This window comes from Sphaerodactylus townsendi, linkage group LG17 (assembly GCF_021028975.2).
Source record: "Sphaerodactylus townsendi isolate TG3544 linkage group LG17, MPM_Stown_v2.3, whole genome shotgun sequence".
In the NCBI taxonomy this organism is placed as follows: Eukaryota; Metazoa; Chordata; class Lepidosauria; order Squamata; family Sphaerodactylidae; genus Sphaerodactylus; species Sphaerodactylus townsendi.
In genome coordinates this window covers 5,510,669-5,535,470 of record NC_059441.1, presented here as the reverse complement: position 1 = coordinate 5,535,470, position 24,802 = coordinate 5,510,669, and the positions used below count along the sequence as shown (strand labels likewise).

Below are 24,802 nucleotides of genomic sequence, written 5' to 3'. Positions count from 1 at the left end.
GGGGGGGGGGGGGTGGGGGGGGGGGGGGGTGGGGGGGGGGGGGGGTGGGGGGGGGGGGGGGTGGGGGGGGGGGGGGGTGGGGGGGGGGGGGGGTGGGGGGGGGGGGGGGTGGGGGGGGGGGGGGGTGGGGGGGGGGGGGGGTGGGGGGGGGGGGGGGTGGGGGGGGGGGGGGGTGGGGGGGGGGGGGGGTGGGGGGGGGGGGGGGTGGGGGGGGGGGGGGGTGGGGGGGGGGGGGGGTGGGGGGGGGGGGGGGTGGGGGGGGGGGGGGGTGGGGGGGGGGGGGGGTGGGGGGGGGGGGGGGTGGGGGGGGGGGGGGGTGGGGGGGGGGGGGGGTGGGGGGGGGGGGGGGTGGGGGGGGGGGGGGGTGGGGGGGGGGGGGGGTGGGGGGGGGGGGGGGTGGGGGGGGGGGGGGGTGGGGGGGGGGGGGGGTGGGGGGGGGGGGGGGTGGGGGGGGGGGGGGGTGGGGGGGGGGGGGGGTGGGGGGGGGGGGGGGTGGGGGGGGGGGGGGGTGGGGGGGGGGGGGGGTGGGGGGGGGGGGGGGTGGGGGGGGGGGGGGGTGGGGGGGGGGGGGGGTGGGGGGGGGGGGGGGTGGGGGGGGGGGGGGGTGGGGGGGGGGGGGGGTGGGGGGGGGGGGGGGTGGGGGGGGGGGGGGGTGGGGGGGGGGGGGGGTGGGGGGGGGGGGGGGTGGGGGGGGGGGGGGGTGGGGGGGGGGGGGGGTGGGGGGGGGGGGGGGTGGGGGGGGGGGGGGGTGGGGGGGGGGGGGGGTGGGGGGGGGGGGGGGTGGGGGGGGGGGGGGGTGGGGGGGGGGGGGGGTGGGGGGGGGGGGGGGTGGGGGGGGGGGGGGGTGGGGGGGGGGGGGGGTGGGGGGGGGGGGGGGTGGGGGGGGGGGGGGGTGGGGGGGGGGGGGGGTGGGGGGGGGGGGGGGTGGGGGGGGGGGGGGGTGGGGGGGGGGGGGGGTGGGGGGGGGGGGGGGTGGGGGGGGGGGGGGGTGGGGGGGGGGGGGGGTGGGGGGGGGGGGGGGTGGGGGGGGGGGGGGGTGGGGGGGGGGGGGGGTGGGGGGGGGGGGGGGTGGGGGGGGGGGGGGGTGGGGGGGGGGGGGGGTGGGGGGGGGGGGGGGTGGGGGGGGGGGGGGGTGGGGGGGGGGGGGGGTGGGGGGGGGGGGGGGTGGGGGGGGGGGGGGGTGGGGGGGGGGGGGGGTGGGGGGGGGGGGGGGTGGGGGGGGGGGGGGGTGGGGGGGGGGGGGGGTGGGGGGGGGGGGGGGTGGGGGGGGGGGGGGGTGGGGGGGGGGGGGGGTGGGGGGGGGGGGGGGTGGGGGGGGGGGGGGGTGGGGGGGGGGGGGGGTGGGGGGGGGGGGGGGTGGGGGGGGGGGGGGGTGGGGGGGGGGGGGGGTGGGGGGGGGGGGGGGTGGGGGGGGGGGGGGGTGGGGGGGGGGGGGGGTGGGGGGGGGGGGGGGTGGGGGGGGGGGGGGGTGGGGGGGGGGGGGGGTGGGGGGGGGGGGGGGTGGGGGGGGGGGGGGGTGGGGGGGGGGGGGGGTGGGGGGGGGGGGGGGTGGGGGGGGGGGGGGGTGGGGGGGGGGGGGGGTGGGGGGGGGGGGGGGTGGGGGGGGGGGGGGGTGGGGGGGGGGGGGGGTGGGGGGGGGGGGGGGTGGGGGGGGGGGGGGGTGGGGGGGGGGGGGGGTGGGGGGGGGGGGGGGTGGGGGGGGGGGGGGGTGGGGGGGGGGGGGGGTGGGGGGGGGGGGGGGTGGGGGGGGGGGGGGGTGGGGGGGGGGGGGGGTGGGGGGGGGGGGGGGTGGGGGGGGGGGGGGGTGGGGGGGGGGGGGGGTGGGGGGGGGGGGGGGTGGGGGGGGGGGGGGGTGGGGGGGGGGGGGGGTGGGGGGGGGGGGGGGTGGGGGGGGGGGGGGGTGGGGGGGGGGGGGGGTGGGGGGGGGGGGGGGTGGGGGGGGGGGGGGGTGGGGGGGGGGGGGGGTGGGGGGGGGGGGGGGTGGGGGGGGGGGGGGGTGGGGGGGGGGGGGGGTGGGGGGGGGGGGGGGTGGGGGGGGGGGGGGGTGGGGGGGGGGGGGGGTGGGGGGGGGGGGGGGTGGGGGGGGGGGGGGGTGGGGGGGGGGGGGGGTGGGGGGGGGGGGGGGTGGGGGGGGGGGGGGGTGGGGGGGGGGGGGGGTGGGGGGGGGGGGGGGTGGGGGGGGGGGGGGGTGGGGGGGGGGGGGGGTGGGGGGGGGGGGGGGTGGGGGGGGGGGGGGGTGGGGGGGGGGGGGGGTGGGGGGGGGGGGGGGTGGGGGGGGGGGGGGGTGGGGGGGGGGGGGGGTGGGGGGGGGGGGGGGTGGGGGGGGGGGGGGGTGGGGGGGGGGGGGGGTGGGGGGGGGGGGGGGTGGGGGGGGGGGGGGGTGGGGGGGGGGGGGGGTGGGGGGGGGGGGGGGTGGGGGGGGGGGGGGGTGGGGGGGGGGGGGGGTGGGGGGGGGGGGGGGTGGGGGGGGGGGGGGGTGGGGGGGGGGGGGGGTGGGGGGGGGGGGGGGTGGGGGGGGGGGGGGGTGGGGGGGGGGGGGGGTGGGGGGGGGGGGGGGTGGGGGGGGGGGGGGGTGGGGGGGGGGGGGGGTGGGGGGGGGGGGGGGTGGGGGGGGGGGGGGGTGGGGGGGGGGGGGGGTGGGGGGGGGGGGGGGTGGGGGGGGGGGGGGGTGGGGGGGGGGGGGGGTGGGGGGGGGGGGGGGTGGGGGGGGGGGGGGGTGGGGGGGGGGGGGGGTGGGGGGGGGGGGGGGTGGGGGGGGGGGGGGGTGGGGGGGGGGGGGGGTGGGGGGGGGGGGGGGTGGGGGGGGGGGGGGGTGGGGGGGGGGGGGGGTGGGGGGGGGGGGGGGTGGGGGGGGGGGGGGGTGGGGGGGGGGGGGGGTGGGGGGGGGGGGGGGTGGGGGGGGGGGGGGGTGGGGGGGGGGGGGGGTGGGGGGGGGGGGGGGTGGGGGGGGGGGGGGGTGGGGGGGGGGGGGGGTGGGGGGGGGGGGGGGTGGGGGGGGGGGGGGGTGGGGGGGGGGGGGGGTGGGGGGGGGGGGGGGTGGGGGGGGGGGGGGGTGGGGGGGGGGGGGGGTGGGGGGGGGGGGGGGTGGGGGGGGGGGGGGGTGGGGGGGGGGGGGGGTGGGGGGGGGGGGGGGTGGGGGGGGGGGGGGGTGGGGGGGGGGGGGGGTGGGGGGGGGGGGGGGTGGGGGGGGGGGGGGGTGGGGGGGGGGGGGGGTGGGGGGGGGGGGGGGTGGGGGGGGGGGGGGGTGGGGGGGGGGGGGGGTGGGGGGGGGGGGGGGTGGGGGGGGGGGGGGGTGGGGGGGGGGGGGGGTGGGGGGGGGGGGGGGTGGGGGGGGGGGGGGGTGGGGGGGGGGGGGGGTGGGGGGGGGGGGGGGTGGGGGGGGGGGGGGGTGGGGGGGGGGGGGGGTGGGGGGGGGGGGGGGTGGGGGGGGGGGGGGGTGGGGGGGGGGGGGGGTGGGGGGGGGGGGGGGTGGGGGGGGGGGGGGGTGGGGGGGGGGGGGGGTGGGGGGGGGGGGGGGTGGGGGGGGGGGGGGGTGGGGGGGGGGGGGGGTGGGGGGGGGGGGGGGTGGGGGGGGGGGGGGGTGGGGGGGGGGGGGGGTGGGGGGGGGGGGGGGTGGGGGGGGGGGGGGGTGGGGGGGGGGGGGGGTGGGGGGGGGGGGGGGTGGGGGGGGGGGGGGGTGGGGGGGGGGGGGGGTGGGGGGGGGGGGGGGTGGGGGGGGGGGGGGGTGGGGGGGGGGGGGGGTGGGGGGGGGGGGGGGTGGGGGGGGGGGGGGGTGGGGGGGGGGGGGGGTGGGGGGGGGGGGGGGTGGGGGGGGGGGGGGGTGGGGGGGGGGGGGGGTGGGGGGGGGGGGGGGTGGGGGGGGGGGGGGGTGGGGGGGGGGGGGGGTGGGGGGGGGGGGGGGTGGGGGGGGGGGGGGGTGGGGGGGGGGGGGGGTGGGGGGGGGGGGGGGTGGGGGGGGGGGGGGGTGGGGGGGGGGGGGGGTGGGGGGGGGGGGGGGTGGGGGGGGGGGGGGGTGGGGGGGGGGGGGGGTGGGGGGGGGGGGGGGTGGGGGGGGGGGGGGGTGGGGGGGGGGGGGGGTGGGGGGGGGGGGGGGTGGGGGGGGGGGGGGGTGGGGGGGGGGGGGGGTGGGGGGGGGGGGGGGTGGGGGGGGGGGGGGGTGGGGGGGGGGGGGGGTGGGGGGGGGGGGGGGTGGGGGGGGGGGGGGGTGGGGGGGGGGGGGGGTGGGGGGGGGGGGGGGTGGGGGGGGGGGGGGGTGGGGGGGGGGGGGGGTGGGGGGGGGGGGGGGTGGGGGGGGGGGGGGGTGGGGGGGGGGGGGGGTGGGGGGGGGGGGGGGTGGGGGGGGGGGGGGGTGGGGGGGGGGGGGGGTGGGGGGGGGGGGGGGTGGGGGGGGGGGGGGGTGGGGGGGGGGGGGGGTGGGGGGGGGGGGGGGTGGGGGGGGGGGGGGGTGGGGGGGGGGGGGGGTGGGGGGGGGGGGGGGTGGGGGGGGGGGGGGGTGGGGGGGGGGGGGGGTGGGGGGGGGGGGGGGTGGGGGGGGGGGGGGGTGGGGGGGGGGGGGGGTGGGGGGGGGGGGGGGTGGGGGGGGGGGGGGGTGGGGGGGGGGGGGGGTGGGGGGGGGGGGGGGTGGGGGGGGGGGGGGGTGGGGGGGGGGGGGGGTGGGGGGGGGGGGGGGTGGGGGGGGGGGGGGGTGGGGGGGGGGGGGGGTGGGGGGGGGGGGGGGTGGGGGGGGGGGGGGGTGGGGGGGGGGGGGGGTGGGGGGGGGGGGGGGTGGGGGGGGGGGGGGGTGGGGGGGGGGGGGGGTGGGGGGGGGGGGGGGTGGGGGGGGGGGGGGGTGGGGGGGGGGGGGGGTGGGGGGGGGGGGGGGTGGGGGGGGGGGGGGGTGGGGGGGGGGGGGGGTGGGGGGGGGGGGGGGTGGGGGGGGGGGGGGGTGGGGGGGGGGGGGGGTGGGGGGGGGGGGGGGTGGGGGGGGGGGGGGGTGGGGGGGGGGGGGGGTGGGGGGGGGGGGGGGTGGGGGGGGGGGGGGGTGGGGGGGGGGGGGGGTGGGGGGGGGGGGGGGTGGGGGGGGGGGGGGGTGGGGGGGGGGGGGGGTGGGGGGGGGGGGGGGTGGGGGGGGGGGGGGGTGGGGGGGGGGGGGGGTGGGGGGGGGGGGGGGTGGGGGGGGGGGGGGGTGGGGGGGGGGGGGGGTGGGGGGGGGGGGGGGTGGGGGGGGGGGGGGGTGGGGGGGGGGGGGGGTGGGGGGGGGGGGGGGTGGGGGGGGGGGGGGGTGGGGGGGGGGGGGGGTGGGGGGGGGGGGGGGTGGGGGGGGGGGGGGGTGGGGGGGGGGGGGGGTGGGGGGGGGGGGGGGTGGGGGGGGGGGGGGGTGGGGGGGGGGGGGGGTGGGGGGGGGGGGGGGTGGGGGGGGGGGGGGGTGGGGGGGGGGGGGGGTGGGGGGGGGGGGGGGTGGGGGGGGGGGGGGGTGGGGGGGGGGGGGGGTGGGGGGGGGGGGGGGTGGGGGGGGGGGGGGGTGGGGGGGGGGGGGGGTGGGGGGGGGGGGGGGTGGGGGGGGGGGGGGGTGGGGGGGGGGGGGGGTGGGGGGGGGGGGGGGTGGGGGGGGGGGGGGGTGGGGGGGGGGGGGGGTGGGGGGGGGGGGGGGTGGGGGGGGGGGGGGGTGGGGGGGGGGGGGGGTGGGGGGGGGGGGGGGTGGGGGGGGGGGGGGGTGGGGGGGGGGGGGGGTGGGGGGGGGGGGGGGTGGGGGGGGGGGGGGGTGGGGGGGGGGGGGGGTGGGGGGGGGGGGGGGTGGGGGGGGGGGGGGGTGGGGGGGGGGGGGGGTGGGGGGGGGGGGGGGTGGGGGGGGGGGGGGGTGGGGGGGGGGGGGGGTGGGGGGGGGGGGGGGTGGGGGGGGGGGGGGGTGGGGGGGGGGGGGGGTGGGGGGGGGGGGGGGTGGGGGGGGGGGGGGGTGGGGGGGGGGGGGGGTGGGGGGGGGGGGGGGTGGGGGGGGGGGGGGGTGGGGGGGGGGGGGGGTGGGGGGGGGGGGGGGTGGGGGGGGGGGGGGGTGGGGGGGGGGGGGGGTGGGGGGGGGGGGGGGTGGGGGGGGGGGGGGGTGGGGGGGGGGGGGGGTGGGGGGGGGGGGGGGTGGGGGGGGGGGGGGGTGGGGGGGGGGGGGGGTGGGGGGGGGGGGGGGTGGGGGGGGGGGGGGGTGGGGGGGGGGGGGGGTGGGGGGGGGGGGGGGTGGGGGGGGGGGGGGGTGGGGGGGGGGGGGGGTGGGGGGGGGGGGGGGTGGGGGGGGGGGGGGGTGGGGGGGGGGGGGGGTGGGGGGGGGGGGGGGTGGGGGGGGGGGGGGGTGGGGGGGGGGGGGGGTGGGGGGGGGGGGGGGTGGGGGGGGGGGGGGGTGGGGGGGGGGGGGGGTGGGGGGGGGGGGGGGTGGGGGGGGGGGGGGGTGGGGGGGGGGGGGGGTGGGGGGGGGGGGGGGTGGGGGGGGGGGGGGGTGGGGGGGGGGGGGGGTGGGGGGGGGGGGGGGTGGGGGGGGGGGGGGGTGGGGGGGGGGGGGGGTGGGGGGGGGGGGGGGTGGGGGGGGGGGGGGGTGGGGGGGGGGGGGGGTGGGGGGGGGGGGGGGTGGGGGGGGGGGGGGGTGGGGGGGGGGGGGGGTGGGGGGGGGGGGGGGTGGGGGGGGGGGGGGGTGGGGGGGGGGGGGGGTGGGGGGGGGGGGGGGTGGGGGGGGGGGGGGGTGGGGGGGGGGGGGGGTGGGGGGGGGGGGGGGTGGGGGGGGGGGGGGGTGGGGGGGGGGGGGGGTGGGGGGGGGGGGGGGTGGGGGGGGGGGGGGGTGGGGGGGGGGGGGGGTGGGGGGGGGGGGGGGTGGGGGGGGGGGGGGGTGGGGGGGGGGGGGGGTGGGGGGGGGGGGGGGTGGGGGGGGGGGGGGGTGGGGGGGGGGGGGGGTGGGGGGGGGGGGGGGTGGGGGGGGGGGGGGGTGGGGGGGGGGGGGGGTGGGGGGGGGGGGGGGTGGGGGGGGGGGGGGGTGGGGGGGGGGGGGGGTGGGGGGGGGGGGGGGTGGGGGGGGGGGGGGGTGGGGGGGGGGGGGGGTGGGGGGGGGGGGGGGTGGGGGGGGGGGGGGGTGGGGGGGGGGGGGGGTGGGGGGGGGGGGGGGTGGGGGGGGGGGGGGGTGGGGGGGGGGGGGGGTGGGGGGGGGGGGGGGTGGGGGGGGGGGGGGGTGGGGGGGGGGGGGGGTGGGGGGGGGGGGGGGTGGGGGGGGGGGGGGGTGGGGGGGGGGGGGGGTGGGGGGGGGGGGGGGTGGGGGGGGGGGGGGGTGGGGGGGGGGGGGGGTGGGGGGGGGGGGGGGTGGGGGGGGGGGGGGGTGGGGGGGGGGGGGGGTGGGGGGGGGGGGGGGTGGGGGGGGGGGGGGGTGGGGGGGGGGGGGGGTGGGGGGGGGGGGGGGTGGGGGGGGGGGGGGGTGGGGGGGGGGGGGGGTGGGGGGGGGGGGGGGTGGGGGGGGGGGGGGGTGGGGGGGGGGGGGGGTGGGGGGGGGGGGGGGTGGGGGGGGGGGGGGGTGGGGGGGGGGGGGGGTGGGGGGGGGGGGGGGTGGGGGGGGGGGGGGGTGGGGGGGGGGGGGGGTGGGGGGGGGGGGGGGTGGGGGGGGGGGGGGGTGGGGGGGGGGGGGGGTGGGGGGGGGGGGGGGTGGGGGGGGGGGGGGGTGGGGGGGGGGGGGGGTGGGGGGGGGGGGGGGTGGGGGGGGGGGGGGGTGGGGGGGGGGGGGGGTGGGGGGGGGGGGGGGTGGGGGGGGGGGGGGGTGGGGGGGGGGGGGGGTGGGGGGGGGGGGGGGTGGGGGGGGGGGGGGGTGGGGGGGGGGGGGGGTGGGGGGGGGGGGGGGTGGGGGGGGGGGGGGGTGGGGGGGGGGGGGGGTGGGGGGGGGGGGGGGTGGGGGGGGGGGGGGGTGGGGGGGGGGGGGGGTGGGGGGGGGGGGGGGTGGGGGGGGGGGGGGGTGGGGGGGGGGGGGGGTGGGGGGGGGGGGGGGTGGGGGGGGGGGGGGGTGGGGGGGGGGGGGGGTGGGGGGGGGGGGGGGTGGGGGGGGGGGGGGGTGGGGGGGGGGGGGGGTGGGGGGGGGGGGGGGTGGGGGGGGGGGGGGGTGGGGGGGGGGGGGGGTGGGGGGGGGGGGGGGTGGGGGGGGGGGGGGGTGGGGGGGGGGGGGGGTGGGGGGGGGGGGGGGTGGGGGGGGGGGGGGGTGGGGGGGGGGGGGGGTGGGGGGGGGGGGGGGTGGGGGGGGGGGGGGGTGGGGGGGGGGGGGGGTGGGGGGGGGGGGGGGTGGGGGGGGGGGGGGGTGGGGGGGGGGGGGGGTGGGGGGGGGGGGGGGTGGGGGGGGGGGGGGGTGGGGGGGGGGGGGGGTGGGGGGGGGGGGGGGTGGGGGGGGGGGGGGGTGGGGGGGGGGGGGGGTGGGGGGGGTGGGGGGGGGGGGGGGGGGGGGGTGGGAGGGGGGGGGGGTGGGGGGGGGGGGGGGGGGGAGAGGAGGGGGGGGGGGGGGGGGGGGGGGGGGGGGTTGGGTTGGGGGGGGGGGGGGGGGGGGGGTGGGGGGGGGGGATGGGAATTGTAGTCCATAACATCTGGAGTGCCAAAGGTTCGCCACCACAGACTTATACTCTGTCTCGCCAAAAGATCTCAGGAAGTTTTTGAATTCATTAGCTGCCACTTCCTGGACCTTTTTATAGTAGAGGGAATCCTGGTAGTTGTAATTTTGTGTGCAGTTTTTGCCTCTAAGCTTGCTGCTGCTCTCCTGCCAGGCCTGACAATAACTTCTCTTTCTCCCCCCAGCCCAAACACCAAGCCAGACCTGACAGGAGAGCTGCGGTAAGATGCTGCTTTCCTTTCGGGCCTGGCAATAGCCTTCCCCCCCCCCCCCCCCCCTTCAGCCCAAACACCATACTGGGCCCCCCCGTCTACCCCCCTACTCCCAAACACACTACTCACTTGCTCGCCTGCCTACTTATAATCCTTCAGGGCTATTTTCTACTGTGGACACACCACAGCACGAACGACTGCACTGTTTTTTTTGGGTGAGACAGGGTATATAGGCTGTAGCAGGTTTCTCAGAGCATCCACAGAGTTCCTTGCGGTTAACAAGGAGGAGTTCTCAACTCCTGCCCAGTTTCCTCTGAACTCGGTTCCTGCAAAGACAAGGGAAAGCGCTAAATATCCAGATACTTCTGGAAAATGGAACTGGACCTAAGCCAGCCTTCTTTCTAAGAACACCAAGCTGATATCTCCAGTCCCGTGCAGACTCCCATTTCTAATGTCAGAGGCTGCTGTAAACAATCAGAGCTTTTAAAAAATATAGTCCTACCTTCATTAAGCATCTTGTATTGGCTCTAGTCCAAACCTGATTATCCCTTGTCCAAAAGGGGTTAAATCTGCAGGATCCTTCAGTGTTGAAAGGAAATGAATGGCTCATTCTCCTGGAATCTCCAGGGGTTCAAGATCCCAGACGTTCTAGCAAGGAGTAGGACTTTTGTCACAATTACTGCATGTCGGGGTAGATAGTACAGCCCAGGGAACAGTATAAGAAGCCTGATGGGTTCATATTGTTTGGAATTATTGGTGTAGCTGCCTAGGACGGCCCTTTTCCTAACCCAGTGAAGAGTTAGGCTGCACTCATGGGAATTCACAAAGGTGCCTAATAAGCTTTAATTCCTTGACAATTGGTGGGTGCCTGTTTCGATTTCCACCCTGCTTTCCGGTGGTGAGCTGGTGCCCCAAAGAGCTCGCAGGTGTCAGGATCTGATACCTGTAACGATGAAAGTGTAGCACAAAAATGTCTTTTCTGGAGAGGATTCTGCTCGAGGGATGGCTGATTGCTCCCGCCCCCTTGGCCTTAGCAGCAGCACTTCTCTTGGGAGTCGGCAAGGAGTCCTGATTGGGCCAGTCAACACTGCAGGGGTCTTGGGATCAGCCTGATGCCTCTCCTGCCTAGGTCAGGGGTCTGTAACCTGTGGCTCTCCAGATGTGCGTGGACTACAATTCCCATCAGCCCCTGCCAGCATGGCCAGTTGTAGTCCATGAACATCTGGAGAGCCACAGGTTGCAGACCCCTGACCTAAATGGATGGGTCTGAGCAGCTGGACCCAGCTGAGGAGATTTGGTGACTAAAGACAGGATGTTTACTGTTGTGGCGCCTCGCCTTTGGCGTGCTGTCCCCCTCGAGGTTTGCCTGGTGTCTTCCTTTACTTCCGTTTACATTCCAGGCTAAAAGACTTCTTTAAAAAAAATCCGGTCTTTTAAGTAGGTGTGTTTTTTTTCTCATCAGCTTTTAAACAGTCTGCTTCTATCCTAATGTGGTTTTTAATTGTGAACTGCCTCGAGCAGGTCTCTGAAGAGGCGGCATAGAGATATTCTAAATAAACAAATGAGCAGCCCTACTGTGGCAAACAGGCTGGCAGCTGGAGCCCAGCAGGCCTATCACCCAGTTGGGCGGGCATGGCTGCCGTGGAGGCACAGGTGGAGGAAGGCAGAAACATGCCCAAGCTGGACGAATCCTTTTCAGTAATTTTCCCCCCTTCGGGGCTCCCTGGCCCACAGGATGGGAGCCGCAGCTCTGTGATTGTCGGGCTTAACTGGCAGGGAGCAGGCAGCTAAAGGTGGGGCTGGGAGCCGCAGGACGTTTGTCCGCTCACCTTAATTCTTCCCATTGCTCAAATCAGGCGGTTGGTGCTGCCGGTTTGTATGCCTCTTCTGTTGCAAGGCCTGCAGTTGCCCCCCTGTGCTCCTAACAGGTGGTGGCTCTCAGTTCTGTGCCTGAGGGTCTTTTGTCCTTCAGGGCCCCTCTGTGTAGGGTTAGGGGCCCCAGAGAAGACGTGGGCTCTCCTGGCACATGTGCCTCAAATTCCGAGTTCAGGAACCAGGGTAGTCTCAACGAAACCTGCAAATGTGAGATTTATGACTTGCATCCTTGCCTGTTCAGGAGGAAACCTTTATGAACAGAGTGGAAGTAAAGGTGAAAATACCAGAGGAACTGAAACCATGGCTTGTGGACGACTGGGATTTGATCACCCGGCAAAAGCAGGTAACAGTAAAGTATTGGTTACTGTTAACAGTAACAGTAAAGTATTTGTTTAGTAACCTTTAGTGGGCTTATATTTTGAGATGTATGTAAGCTGTTGTTGAGAGTCCCCGAAGAGTGCAGGATAGAATTGAGCAATCGCACCTTCAAGTGATCAGGCAGGGCGGACAAGTATGTTGTGGAGCAGAAACCGGCGGCACTTCAGTTCACTCCCCCTTCCTGCTTCCAGGCTCTTGTGTTAGCACCTTATTTGATGCCGGGAAGGATGTTATCACTGCCATAATGATGCTTCACTTCTCCCGGCAATTCACAGGGCTGAATAGTTCTCTTATCTGGGAAGGGAAGGTCTAGTTACTGGATGGGCTGCTATCCAAATCATCACAGTAGTGTAGGTTTTGTGGTGTTTGCTGGCGCTAAACGTTCCCAAGAGCAGGATCTCAGCAAAGCGCTTGAAAAATAAAGGTGGTACGCTGAATAGCACGGAGAACCTAGTGGAGCCTTGGGGAGCCCTGCAGCACATACGCCGTGGGCTTGTGCCACCGCCTTGTCAGTGAGATAGGAATGGAAATCAGTGAAATGCAGAAGAAGAAGAAGAAGAGTTTGGATTTATATCCCCCCTTTCTCTCCTACAGGAGACTCAAAGGGGCTGACAATCTCCTTGCCCTTCCCCCCTCACAACAAACACCCTGTGAGGTAGGTGGGGCTGAGAGAGCTCCGACAAGCTGTGACTAGCCCAAGGTCACCCAGCTGGCGTGTGTGGGAGTGTACAGGCTAATCTGAATTCCCCAGATAAGCCTCCACAGCTCAGGTGGCAGAGCTGGGAATCAAACCCGGTTCCTCCAGATTAGATACACGAGCTCTTAACCTCCTACGCCACTGCTGCTCCCTCAGGTTCCCATCTGTCCCATTCATGCCTAAAGCTGCCACCAAGAAATCAGAGACAGCGTATTGTCGAAGGCTTTCACGGCCGGAATCACTGAGGTGCTGTGTGGTTTCCGGGCTGTATGGCCGTATTCTCTCCTGACGTTTTGCCATCTTCAGAGGATCCTCTGAAGATGCATTCAGCCACAGATGTAGGCGAAATGTCAGGAGAGAATGCTGCTAGAACACGGCCATACAGCCCGGAAACCACACAGCACCTCAATCAGAGATGGCGTTTGCATGCTGATTCTCCCCCATCAAGGCAGGTTTTAGCCCCAAATGTGACCTGGTTTCAGAATGAAATGGGCCCAGAAAGATTGTTTTCACCCAAACCGAAGGATTGGCTTGGCCACCACTCAAGCCTAGAAAGGGATGTGTACTACTGGGGAATGGTTAACATCCCCTGGAATCAAAGGTGACCTCTTCTCAAGGGACTTTGCAGCCATTTAGTGGTGAATTTGGGGCTTAAAACTGTGATGTTTGGTCTTTTCCCTTGCTGGGCTTAAAAGACACAAACGACTTGGTCTCTTGATCAGGATTTCAAACAAAGTCAGTGTTGGCTCTCAGTGGATAGGTGCTTTCCCCCCAGAGTCTCTTCATGTTGGCTTAAAGTGTTTGTCCTCCTCTTCTTCAGCTCTTCTATCTTCCTGCCAAGAAGAACGTTGACTCCATTTTAGAGGATTATGCAAACTACAAGAAATCCCGAGGGAACACCGATAACAAGTGAGGAGGAGGAGGAGGAGGCAGAGGGGCCATTTGTGTAACAACATTAGGGATAGAGCCCCAGGGGAGTATAGCTCAAGGTTACCACCAGGTAGTACCAGGGTGGGGTGGACTGGATGGAATTATTTCCTTCTCCATGTTGGCAGCCCTGGTGTGACTCCTACTAAGTGGCCAGCTAGCCTTCAGTGAGTCCTTTTCCTTGTCCACCCAGAGAATACGCTGTTAACGAAGTTGTTGCGGGCATCAAAGAATACTTCAATGTCATGCTCGGCACTCAACTGCTGTATAAATTTGAGAGACCACAGTATGCGGAGATCTTAGCAGACCACCCCGACGCACCCATGTCGCAGGTCTATGGAGCCCCCCACCTCCTCCGACTATTTGGTATGTATGGCACCAAAGGCTGCAAGGTGCTTCTTGCAAAAGCCTTCCCCTTTTGCAGCTGTATTTGGAGTTGGGACTACTGTTGCGTGAAGGACAGTCCTTTTAAACACAGTCAAAGCTTCTGCTTCTCTGAATAACGTTGAGTGAGGCAGCGAGCATCCCACTCCTTTTCAAAGGGCTCTGTTGTGTCACACAACTTAACATTTTTTTAGATGTTGCTTTTCCAAGGTGACAAACAAAATTTACACAAAAGCAACTGCAGCAAGTGAAAGCCAAGTGATGGCATCAGTGGATTGTAAAAGTCAAGCGCTGCTGTCAAACACTGAGGCCTGTCTGGGCAGTGGCAGAATTAGGCGCTCATGTAGTCAGTGTGGGATCTTGTGATGTTGCCACGGAAATGGGATTCCTGTGCAAGTGATCTGTGAGATCCCTTGGATACGGAAACCTCTGGAACCGAGGAATGGATTCTTTCTTGGGAATGGATTTTGCTTTCCGCGATGGGGTATTAAACATATTTCTTTATAAATGAGCTACGATATTCATGGCGTCTGCTATTCAGCTGTGTACAGTTCAATATGCCTTGATAGATCAGCACTGCCTGGCCAGGGAATTTTGTGTCGCCTTTTACTTTCCTCTTCTTGGTCCTTGTGCGTGTGTGCACATTCAGAATCTCTGGTTCTCTTGGCCTGAAAGGGGTGGGGGGAGGTGTTTTCAGGCTTTCCTTAAGGACTTGCAAAGATGTTAAACAGGATTGGTCGAGTCTTCTTTTGAAAGAAAAATCCTGTGCAGTCCACATGACAGGCTGTCTTCGCACCTTAATTAAATGAATACTGGACTGTTTTGAGTCATCAGCTCTTCATTTGCTGGCTGTACAAAGTTGTTGTTGTTGCTGCTGTTACAGTCCGGATTGGAGCGATGCTGGCTTATACTCCCCTTGATGAGAAGAGCTTGGCCTTGCTGCTGAACTACCTGCACGACTTCTTAAAGTATGTATAGCAGATGGTCTTCGCTTCTCTTGAGTAAAGTGGGACGTGTTTTTCCTGCTTTTGTGCATTCATACTCAGGCTCATCCCCACCCAGAGCGCTCACGTCTATCTGATTGCGTGGCCCGTTCATGCGTTGGGAGCCCTGGGAGTGGGGAAGCAGAGGCCGCATCTACATATACAAGAGCTGAGTTGTGTGGCATGTGCTGGCGGTGGCAGGTGGGTGGGTGAACAGGACCTGGGGCTCTTGGGTCCTCCAGCTCCCCTGGGGTTTTCCAGTAAGCTCTTCCTGTTTCCCGTGTCAGTCCTCTTTTCAGTCTTTATGAGGCAGGACAATTGCCTGCTGCAGATACACAGGTCCACAGCTCATGGGCCAGATTTCAAACAGGGGATAATGGGGTGGGCTAGTGAATAAAGAAGGCCTCTCTCTCCGTGGCTGCCTCACTGCCCAGTTTTTGAACCCCTCGGAGTCCCTGCTCGGGCTTTTCTGTGGCTGTCCAAAGGGACGGTCGCATGCTTTCACGTCAGTGGTGTTTGGGCTAGCGGGGCCATTTTAGTCATCACCCGAGAATCTGACATGTGAGTGTGTTGGGGTAGTTAAGCAGGGTTAAGCACCTTTTCTTTCATTTACTTGGCCCACTTCTTCTCCCCCTTCTCGCCCCATCGTTGCTCACAACAAGACCCCTTAAATGTACGGCACATGATGTAAGCAACCGCCATCCATCAAGGGCCACGTAAGCACTATCCGGGGCGGCCCACTGGGCTGATCGCAGGCAGTGAGCCTGGGGCTTCTGGCCCCCCCTGGCTATTATGTCCTCCTTGGGAGAAGGAAGTGCAAGCTCAGGGGAGGGCGTCAGTGGCCAGTGGGCACGATCCCCATGGCTCTCCTTCCCTTCCCATGCTTGTTCTTCTTGGAAGATGAGTCTGAGGGGTTGCATAACTGTTCGGCAGGGCAAGTAGAGACCATCCTGGGGGAAGCGTCTGTTTTCCCGGGCACCAAGGAGCCCTTGACCTTTTCTTAGATCAGGGGTCTGCAACCTGTGGCTCTCCAGATGTTCATGGACTACAAATCCCATCAGCCCCTGCCAGCATGGCCATGCTGGCAGGGGCTGATGGGATTTGTAGTCCATGAACATCTGGAGAGCCACAGGTTGCAGACCCCTGTCTTAGCTGTATCTCAGTCCCTCAGAACAGCAGATCAGTGGTGTGGGTGGTAAAGAACGATGATGTAGATGTGGGGGAAAGGGTTGCCCCTTCCCTCAGGTGGATTACGGCAGCGTGAGACTGTTCCGAGAGTGGAGGCAACCTCACTGCGGACTTGGTTGCCACCATCCCTTCCCCGGAATAATCCAGGCTGCAGAGAATCAGGGTGCCGGGCCACGCCCACGGCAGGTTGGGCCAGGAGACTTCCTCTGTGGCCTCCAGCTTGCTGGTGCCTGGCATAAACAGGTTGAGGAGGAGGAGAGGAGACTCCTCCTCCTGCAGGCCTCGCTGACACTGTGGCAAAGCAGGAACGAAACGAAGAGCCTCGTTGGGTGCCTCTGAGGGAGAGGCCCTCTGAAGCACAGCAGGCAGTGGGGGGAGTGGGGGGGGGATTGAAGCCCTGTTCCCAGCCCAGCGGGGTTGATGGGCAGTGCTTCTGGTTTTAGTACCGGAACAGAGGAGACAACCGGGGTCACTGTGGGAGGCTGACGGGGGAGGCAGCGGCCTTCGTGACCTGCTGTCACTGTGGATGGTGGGACGGACAGAGTTCTAAATATCAGGACTGTTGGGTTGGATTAGTGGGGGAAGCCAAAATCCTAGCCTGTCAGAGTGGTTTCCCCCATTTCTTCCACTTGTGTGAGTTTTAAATAACCCAGTGGATATGGCAAGGGGACAGCAGAGGCATTTGGAGGGAAGGACACCTCCCAACCGGCTTGCCGGAATCCTCAGGGTTTTTCCACCGGGAGGATTTTTTCCCTAAGTTGGTAACCCCCCCTGCAGCTGGGGTAGTATAGAGAGCATCACCCGATCCACAGGACAAAAGTCCTTGAAGCTTCCTGATATCCAGTTTGCCAAACCTCCATATTTCCAGAGCAGCTTTGAGATGCTCTGAAGAATATTATTAGCTCACTTTACCTAGCTCAGATGTCGCTGCAGCTCCCCTCGTGGCTGCTCCAGTCTCAGGGACCACCAGTCCAGTAGGGTGAGGATTATTTGTTCATTAGAAAATCCCAGGGACAAGGAGAAAACAATTCCTCTGGAGCCTCTCTTCTCTGGCTGAAAGAGGTACAACCAGGGCCTGAAAAATCTCTGATCTCGGCAAGATCTGATCTAAACAAAGCTCTCCTGTTTCTTCCTTTGTGGTGAGTCCTAGCCTTGGTCTCTCCTCAGGTTTCCTGCCTGGTCTGGAGCAGCTGATGTCTGTCGCCATTGACGGTTGGAGCGTTAACAGCCGAATCCTTCTGGGGCTGCCTAGGAAGGCAGTAATTGGGCGGCTCCTGCTCTCTAGGGCTACATAGGAGAAGGGAGGGAAACAGTAGATGAGGAACGGCCACAGACACTGCAACCTCCACAGGCACACGGAGCACCTGGGAAAGGGCAGGTCTGGTCCAGCACTGCCAGCGGCTCCAGCGGCAAGCCAGTGGAGCACCTGGGAGTGTAGCACTTGACCTGCCCTTTCCCAGGTGCTCCGTGTGCCTGTGGAGGCACACATGTTTTCCAACAAGGACACTGTGGGATTCAGTCTAATGGAGGTGTTCTTCCTGTTCTGAGTTCCTTAGACAATTGTGCCCTGACATCTTTTCCTGTGATTCCCGCTCCTTTGGGATAGGGGTGTGGTGGAATATTTCAGTCCACGATGTTCTAGTGCAGGGGTAGGCAACCTTTACCACCCAAAGAGCCATTTGGACCCGTTTTCCATGGCCCCGAAGATCTACTGAGCCGGAGGGAGCCGCCTCCGGTTCGGCCCCTCCACCTTTCCTTCCAGCGCTGGGAAGCGGAGGCGCCAGGCAGGGAAACCCCCCTGCCCAACAAAGCAGGCAGACGCCTGCTCCTTGGGGCAGAGGGGGGATGGCGGCTGTCCGGTACCACCGCATCTCACGCTGCAGGAGGCAGCAGTGCCGGACAGGGAAAACCCCTCTGCCCGACGTGGGCGTGTCCCTCCAGCCCTTCAGAGCAGTGCTGGAAGGAGAGGTGAGTGGAGGGGACTCGAAAAGCGGCACCCTCACACACGGAGCCGCCTCCGGTTCGGCCCCTCCATTCACCTTTCCTTCCAGCGCTGCTCTGGAGGACTGGAGGGACACGCCCACGCTACCCTCCAACCTCCAGGCCACACGGAGCTGCAGTATAAGGCTGAAAGAGCTGCATGCGGCTCTGGAGCCGCAGGTTGCAGACCCCTGTTCTAGTGAAGGCTCAAAAGAGAATGGCCTTTGACCATCCCAGACAGATGCAGTCCTTAGAAGTACCGGGTGGCTCGCACTGCCTTGTGTTTCCACTTCTGCCAAACTTCCCGTGGTGGTTCTCACAAGCCTCGCTTGTCCTGTGGTGACCGGCATCAGCCTGGTACCACAGGGAATTGCAGTCAATGGACATCTGGAGTGCCATAGGTTGGCCACCCCTGTTTGATACTCAAAAGAGTCTGCCCCAGACTCCTCTCGCCGATGGCTGCAAGAGAGTGTTTGAGCATGTGGGACCTCTTGAGATGGCCTGTGTCCCAGTGACGGCTGAGTCGGGGGGTGTGTGTGTGTGAGGGCACCTGAGACCACTTCAGTTGGCAGGACCTCATCCTCTCCAGGAGCCAACCTGACTGCCTCTTTGGGTTGCCCCAGCTCCCCCTGGCAAAGGCACACCAAGAACTAGAAGTGCAGTCCTTCCAAGTGGAGCTTAATTCCAGGGTGTCCAGAAGAGATCTGGTCGGCCAGTCGTTTTCTCAAGTTGCTGGCGAGGGGGGGGGCGCACATTTTCCCCAGAGAAGCAGGCTTTTGAGTTAACAAGCAGTGGGACTCCCAGGATTTTTATACAACGTTCCTGCGACCCCTCTTTTGAATAGAGAGTGCTCTGTGATGCTGGAATAAGCAGTATTTGGCCACAGTTTCCCACACTCAGATCCCTTCGAAATTGGATGATTGTCATGTGCATTGCCCCTGAAGAGCTGCTAAGAAAGTTTCAGCTGGTGTGGACGGTGGTTGCAGTGAAATTGGAAATGAGCTCTGGTCAAGGGGGATGTCTCTCTTCAGACTTCTTCCACGCTGGCTCTGTGCTCGTTTCTGTTTTCTTTTATGAGCTCCCTCAGAAGCCACTTGGATTATTAAGGCCGGGTTTTAAAAAATAATCTCCCTTCAGGGTTTGCAGTCCTGCCCCATTGACGGACCGGCCGCTCTCCAGTTTTGTGCTGGACCTTTCAACTCTGACTTTCTTCTTCTTCTTCTTCTGCGTTCAGATACCTTGCCAAGAATTCTTCCATGCTGTTCAGTGCAAGCGACTATGAGGTTGCGCCTCCCGAATATCACCGGAAAGCAGTGTGAGCCCTCTTGCTACATTGTGTGTACTCGTGTCACTGGAAGGGATCCTTGGATTTCTGCAGCTGTCGTGCCTGGTTCTCCGTTTGTCCACTGTCCGCGTCTCGCACACGTCTCTCTGTGCCGTAGACATCCATATGTCAAGTGAATAGTGACTGCGTCTTCAGATGGAACTGGCCACCTGACTGGGAAGGACTTTTCTTCAGTTCTGAAATATCTCCGAAAGGACAGCCTTAAGGAGTTCTTCAAGGAATTGGTTTGGTGTTGGAGCATCCCTGGAAACGCAACAGACACTTCATTGTTTGATCTCCTGCATGCTTATTGGTCCCTTGTTCCTGAAACCAAGTATTACTTGAGCGGCGCAGGTGGTTCCTAATGCACACCCACCCACCCCCCTTCGGGGGAGCAGAACTTTTGTTGCCAACAGCACGGGAGGACCAAACACAGCTGAGTGCTTTCTCCCGAGGTGGGGGTGGCGCATGCTCCACCTGCTTTCTTGGTGTCGGATCGGTAAAGTGTGTGCTGGTCTTAAGTGTACGTGTTTTGCCTGCATAGCAGAAGAACCGTGGGGTTTGTTTGTTCTTTCGGTTTGGGCTTGAACGCACCTGCTTACATAGGACAGATTCACATCTCACACGACTTTCCTGAAGCATTGTTGTTTTGTTTGAGGGGGTTGTTTGCAGATCTCCAAATAAACTTTTCTATTTCAACAGTTCAAACATGCTCACCTGTGTGCGTCGCTTGCGGAGCTCTTAGTATGGCATGAGGCGAAGGTGGCTTTAATTCCTTCTGAATAGCAAACCTCAGGGTGGAGTTCCTGCCTGCGAGGCGGCTGAAAGACTCCCCTGGAGTACAAAGGAGAACGCTGGCTTGTTTTTGTTGGATTCTTTAAAAAACCTTGAAACTAATTGTCCTTAGAATGCAGAGGAGAATCGAATCTGTTGCAGGGGGGAGCGGCGGGGGGGGGGGGGGATGGGCCTGCTGAAGCTGCTGTAATAACCTGGTGAATCAGATTTGTGTGGGAGGGGAAGGATTTTTCCACCTCAACTGCCTGCAATTCTCACACCCCTCCCCCCCATTTATTCTTTGTTCATGTAGCGCCTGAAATCTGCAAGGTGTTTTATCATTACATAAGTGAGAAAGGTGAAACTGGTTCTGTAAATCTGGAGGGAGGGAGGCTGGAGCCGGTGTGGAAGGTTCAGGCAATCTGCAAAGAAAATGGGCTGGGCTGCCGGAAGAGTCAGGGCACCCGTAGTGATTTGCCCAAGCACAGAACTCCGTCCCATCTTCATGGCTGGAAATACCTGTGCCAGCGGCAGGGGTAGAGGCCAGCTTTCCTAGAGCCGCTGCCTTTCCCATGGTGGGCTGGAGACCTGGCCATTTGGTCAGCCTTACTCACTCGACTGACAGCTTGAGGCCCAGTTTCCGGAGTTCTGAATCGACTCTGAAGCTGTTTCGCAGGAGGGGGCAGAGGAAAAAAGTGAGGAAAAATGGGAGGGTGGGGAGCTTTTCGGTCAGCGTTGCGGCTCCCACTGCTTAGGGCTACCAACTGGGTTTGGAAATATCTGGAGCTTTGGGGGGTTCAGCTGGGATAGAGCAGAGTTTGGGGAGGGGCCTCAGTGTGCTAACATGCCATAGAACCCACCCACCAAAGCTGCGTTTTCTTCAGGGGACTCGATCTCTGTCGTCTGGGGATCAGTTGGAAAAGTGTGAGCTCCCTAGACCCCACCCGGAGATCGGCAGAGCGAACCACAACCGTCATCTTTGGCATCTGTGCAACAGGGCCTGTGCTGCCTTTCTAGTGGCACTCTGTTACGGGAACGGTTCTGGTCACTTGTGCGCTGAGTTGGTTCTGGTCATTCCACGCTGAGTCGCAGCTTGCCGGGGTGGGTGGGTGTTTCAATACTTGTGTCCTGCTATCCTCTAGGCCAGGGGTAGGGAACCTGCGGCTCTCCAAATGTTCAGGAACTACAATTCCCATCAGCCTCTGTCAGCATGGCCAATTGGCCATGCTGGTAGGGGCTGATGGGAATGCCCTAGGCTGAACATCTGAGCTCATGAGGTTCCCTGCATCATAGGTGTCAATTTACTGACCCTCCACACATGTTATGGACTACAGTTCCCATCATCCCCTGCCAGTGTGATGCTGGATAATGGGAACTGTAGTCCATAACATCTGGAGGGCCACGAGTTTGACACCTGTGCTCTAGGCTACACAGCCTTGGTGGGTTCCACACCCACCAGCCAAAGCTTTAGGCAGCAGGTGCCATTTTTGAAGAGGCACAAACTTCTTGCGTGCTTCATTTTCCTGCTCAGGTGTACAAATACCCTTTCCTCCCATCTTACTGATGGCTTGATTTCAAATGAGCATTTCTGGCCAGGTGCAACTTCAAGCGTGCCTAAGATGCAGCTGCCTTGAACGCCCTTCTCAGGTGTCTTCCGTTGCTTCCAGGTGGCTTCCAGTCTCTGCTAAAGCTGCTGGTTTTGACATTCAGGGCCTGAGATCAGGCCCTTCAATTCCAGGCCAATTTCCTGTTCTCTCTTCCTGGTCCAAAGGCTGATCACACAGGGCGGGGCTGCCTTGAAGGAGGTGCCAAGGGGTTTCAGAACGGCTCTGTTCCTCCTGGTGTTTAGGCAACGGCTCAAGGTGGTTTTAACAAGTTTGAGCTGTGAGCTGTTGAGCAGGAAACGCTAGAATTCAAAGCAAACTGAGTCAGAATGTGACTATAGAAGCTGCAGGGTTTACAGAGAACAGCTTCCAGCTGTAACTAGCAGGGCAGGAGGCTGAGAAGAGCAGCTTCCAAACTTGCAGAGTTCTCAAGTTCATTCTGGTGGGAGGATGTCTTGGAAACCTGTGCTAGGAGGGACTCTGTCTTTCCACATGAATTATTAGGAGCAGAAGATCTGCAAATTCATGATCAGAGTGGGATACCCAAGAGGAGCAACGTGCTGAGATTGCCAAGAGGAAGATGACGCTGGAGCCATTAGGAAACGGCTGCGCCTTCAGCCCTTCCCTCTTCCACGAGAGAAATTCTGGCCGAAGCACTTGACATGGTTTCCAAATAAGCAGGCTGTACTATCAACATTAAACCCAGCAACAGCCATAAATTAGCGTCCACAAATGCGTTTGAATCCGCCTTAATCTCTCTCTCTTAGCAATTGCTAGGGCTAATAGTTCCCATAGTTCTGTAGGGACATCCGTTCCAAAGGACTGGGTTGCCCCTGGAAAAGCCCCCGGATGAGCGGGAACTGTCTGAATCTCCCTTGGTGTTGGCGCTGTAAATAGCCCCCAGGGGTGACCCAGGAAGTGCTTCAGGTCCCAGGCCGATAAGAGCTTCAAAGGTTGAGACCAGCACTTTGAACTGAACGTGGAAACAAGCCAGCAGTTGGTACAGATGTTTTGAGATCTCAGCAGTTTGGCTAGATGTACTATGACCTGTTTGTAACTGGGCAGCTGCACTGGGTGTGAATGGAGCTTTCAGTTGGTTTCTTCAACAAGATTTTTACTGTGCCGTTCTGCCTTCATAGGGCCACCAAGGCGGCTAACAAATTAAAATGGGTGCATTAAAAAGTCATTTAAATAGCCTTTGAAATTGTCTTCAAAAGTGGCCCCTGCACAGAGTGCAGGTTTACATAACGGAGGCAGTAGACCTCTGCTATGGTGGGAGCAGCCAGAGGCAGGGGTCTGCAACCTGCGGCTCTCCAGGATACCATTAACATGAACTACAATTCCACTGACCCTACCAGCGCCATTGCCAGTTAGCCATGCCCCTGACAGGGGGATGATAGGAATTGTGAAGTTCACTTAACATCTGAGAGAACAGGTTACAGTGGTGACCCCTGAAGCCAGAGGGAAACAGAGCGCAGGAATCCAAGCTTGGCCCAGCTGGTGGGGCTTCCAGCATTCCCTGTGCTACTCCTGAGGATAACTTTGAATCTGGCTCTTGTTCTGTAGAGCAGTGATTCCCAACCAGAGTTCCGCGAAAATGCCCTGTGGGTACCCATTGAGTTGACGTCCCAGGGTGCACCTCAATTGATTAAATGCTACCCAGTTCGACCCCCCCCCCCCCGGAACCAAAGGATTTTTGAAGGGGGGGTTGGAAGCCTCATGGAGCTCCCTTAAAACAACAATGACTGAAAACAACATTGTTTTATTTGCCTAAATTCAATGTGGATTGGGGGGTAAAGGGAGCTCTCCCTTTCAATCCCCCCAAGCCGTGCCAAATTTAGGCAAACAAACAACGCAGCTGTCAACGCTTGCTTTCCCTCCTCCTCCCCTGCTCCTCAAGCCTATCACTCCCCCACCCTAGAGGCCAAAACCGAAAAAAAAACCTTAAAATGCAAAAAAAAATCAAATGAACTCCTCAAGGGTACCCTCTGAGATATGAAGAGTGAGATCAAGCGTGCACATGACGCCGTTGAGAAAAGGTTGGGAAAACACTGTTCTAGAGCAGCGTGCAGGTGCCATTCTGCTGCCAGAATGCCGCATTTTAAGTAGATCCAACCCAAGGAAGTAGAGTCTCACAGCTTAGGTCAGTGTGTGCCCAAAGGGTGAAAAACTGCTTAGGGACTGTACTGTGAGGCTCTGAGGAAGGAAACGTATGAACTATCCCAGGTGAGGAAATACATCATTTTTATTTGCACTCACTGGACTACTATCCTATTGTGCACTGATGCTGGACTGTGCGTAGTGTGTTGTAACTCTAGTCTTCTGTGTTCAGCTCCTATAATTAGCTCTTGGGATCCAATGTGCTCCAAAAAGAAGCATATAAACAGCTTTATTCTCTCAGATCTCTCACCAAAAACCCTTCTGCCAGCCAAGAGTCAGGTGGAAAATGTTTGGAAGGAAGAAGGGCCTCAGGTAGTTGGTAGTGAGAAAGGCCGCTGCAAATCTTGGAGAACGGGTTAGAACTGAGATTGAGGGACCAAGGATTTGACTCCACGTGAAGCTGGTTCAGGTATTGGGTTTTGGTGACCATCAAAATAGATAAAACTTTTTCTCAGGGCAGTCAGGCCCTCTTTCCCTCCCTTATCAGTAGACTGGAGGCAAACAAAAGAAAAGACATGACTTGTGAGTCTCACGTGGGGCTGCAGGCTGGGACATCCTCAGGGATTTCGGAAAAAACTATATAGCAATGAACTGGAGACTGGGAGAAACCGCTTCAGCGTCGGAGGGAGCTTACTGCGTGCTCAAACTGCTTGATCCGGTCATTTCAGGTTCCTTTGCTCCCAGTGCATTGGACCTGGATCCTCTCCTGCCCTGAAGGGTTTCCTGAGCAGAGCACCTCAGTGGGTCCCTGCCCAAAATTAGCTGAAGCAAGTGTGAAAATGTTCACTCTGTTAACCTGTTAATTTGCATACAATGGGACCGGTTAACGTATCGCTCGCAGGGGATAGGGTTGGGCTTGCAGAGTGCAGGTAAAACTTAGCTTGGAATGTTCAAAGAATTAACTAGTACTACAGTGCTTTGCCAACATGTAAATTTGCTAGTGTATTTTGAGTGTGCTTCGTTTTGTTCTAATTCCAAACCGGGAATGTGTTCCTGACAGCTGTGCCAGGACCCTGTAGGTGGCGCTGCAGCGCACGGTCCGATACTTGACCCAGGACAGTGGGTGGCAGGTAGAAGGGCTCACAAGCTTTGCCCACCTGCAACATCCCCGGAAAATCTGTGGCCACCCACTTATTGCAATATTGTGCAGCAGCAACACCTTGCTAATCTGGCAGCCGCAGCCCCCTCGTGGTGGCAGGTCTGCTGTTTATGCCACAGATCTGTGCGCTGTCTTGAGCCCAAGTGGCGGCAGGCAGACCCCGCCAGTCATCGCCATGTGGCAACTGTGCCTTAAGGATGCTGTCTCACCTAGGAGCATGGTGCGCAGGAGCGGACGACTGGAACCTGGAAGCTTCTCAGGAGAGAGGCGGGAACCTTGCTCTGGTACGGATAGACTGCAAGTGTGCAAATGCGTCAGACTGGGCTTGGGGAGATTCAGATTCAAATCCCCACTTCACGATGGAGTTTACCTGGGTGACGTTGTGCTCCCTCTGCCTGCCCCATCTGACGGGGGTTTGTAATGATGATATGGGGGGAAATCACCTGCAAGAGGACCTGCGGGGGAGGGGAAGGCACAAGCTTCTACTTACGCGATGGAGTCTAGACCTGGGGTCCAGCAACCTACAGCTCTCCAGATGTTCCATGGACAATTGGGCTCATGTTGGCAGGGGAGCTGATGTGGATTTTGTAGTCCATGAACATCTGGAGAGCACGCGAGGTTGCCGCACTC

At 66.1% G+C, this 24,802-nt stretch overlaps 1 protein-coding gene across 1 annotated transcript; it reads left to right on the top strand.

The window, feature by feature from the left end:
* The first annotated feature begins 10,862 nt into the window (after positions 1–10,862).
* On the top strand, positions 10,863–19,243 carry MORF4L1 (mortality factor 4 like 1). The gene is made up of 5 exons (XM_048482049.1): positions 10,863–11,017; positions 12,570–12,658; positions 12,870–13,042; positions 13,944–14,028; positions 18,446–19,243. Exons 1-5 carry the CDS (start codon positions 10,928–10,930, stop codon positions 18,528–18,530), a joined length of 522 nt encoding a protein of 173 aa, XP_048338006.1. The 5' UTR covers positions 10,863–10,927; the 3' UTR covers positions 18,531–19,243.
* Positions 19,244–24,802: the final 5,559 nt, after the last annotated feature.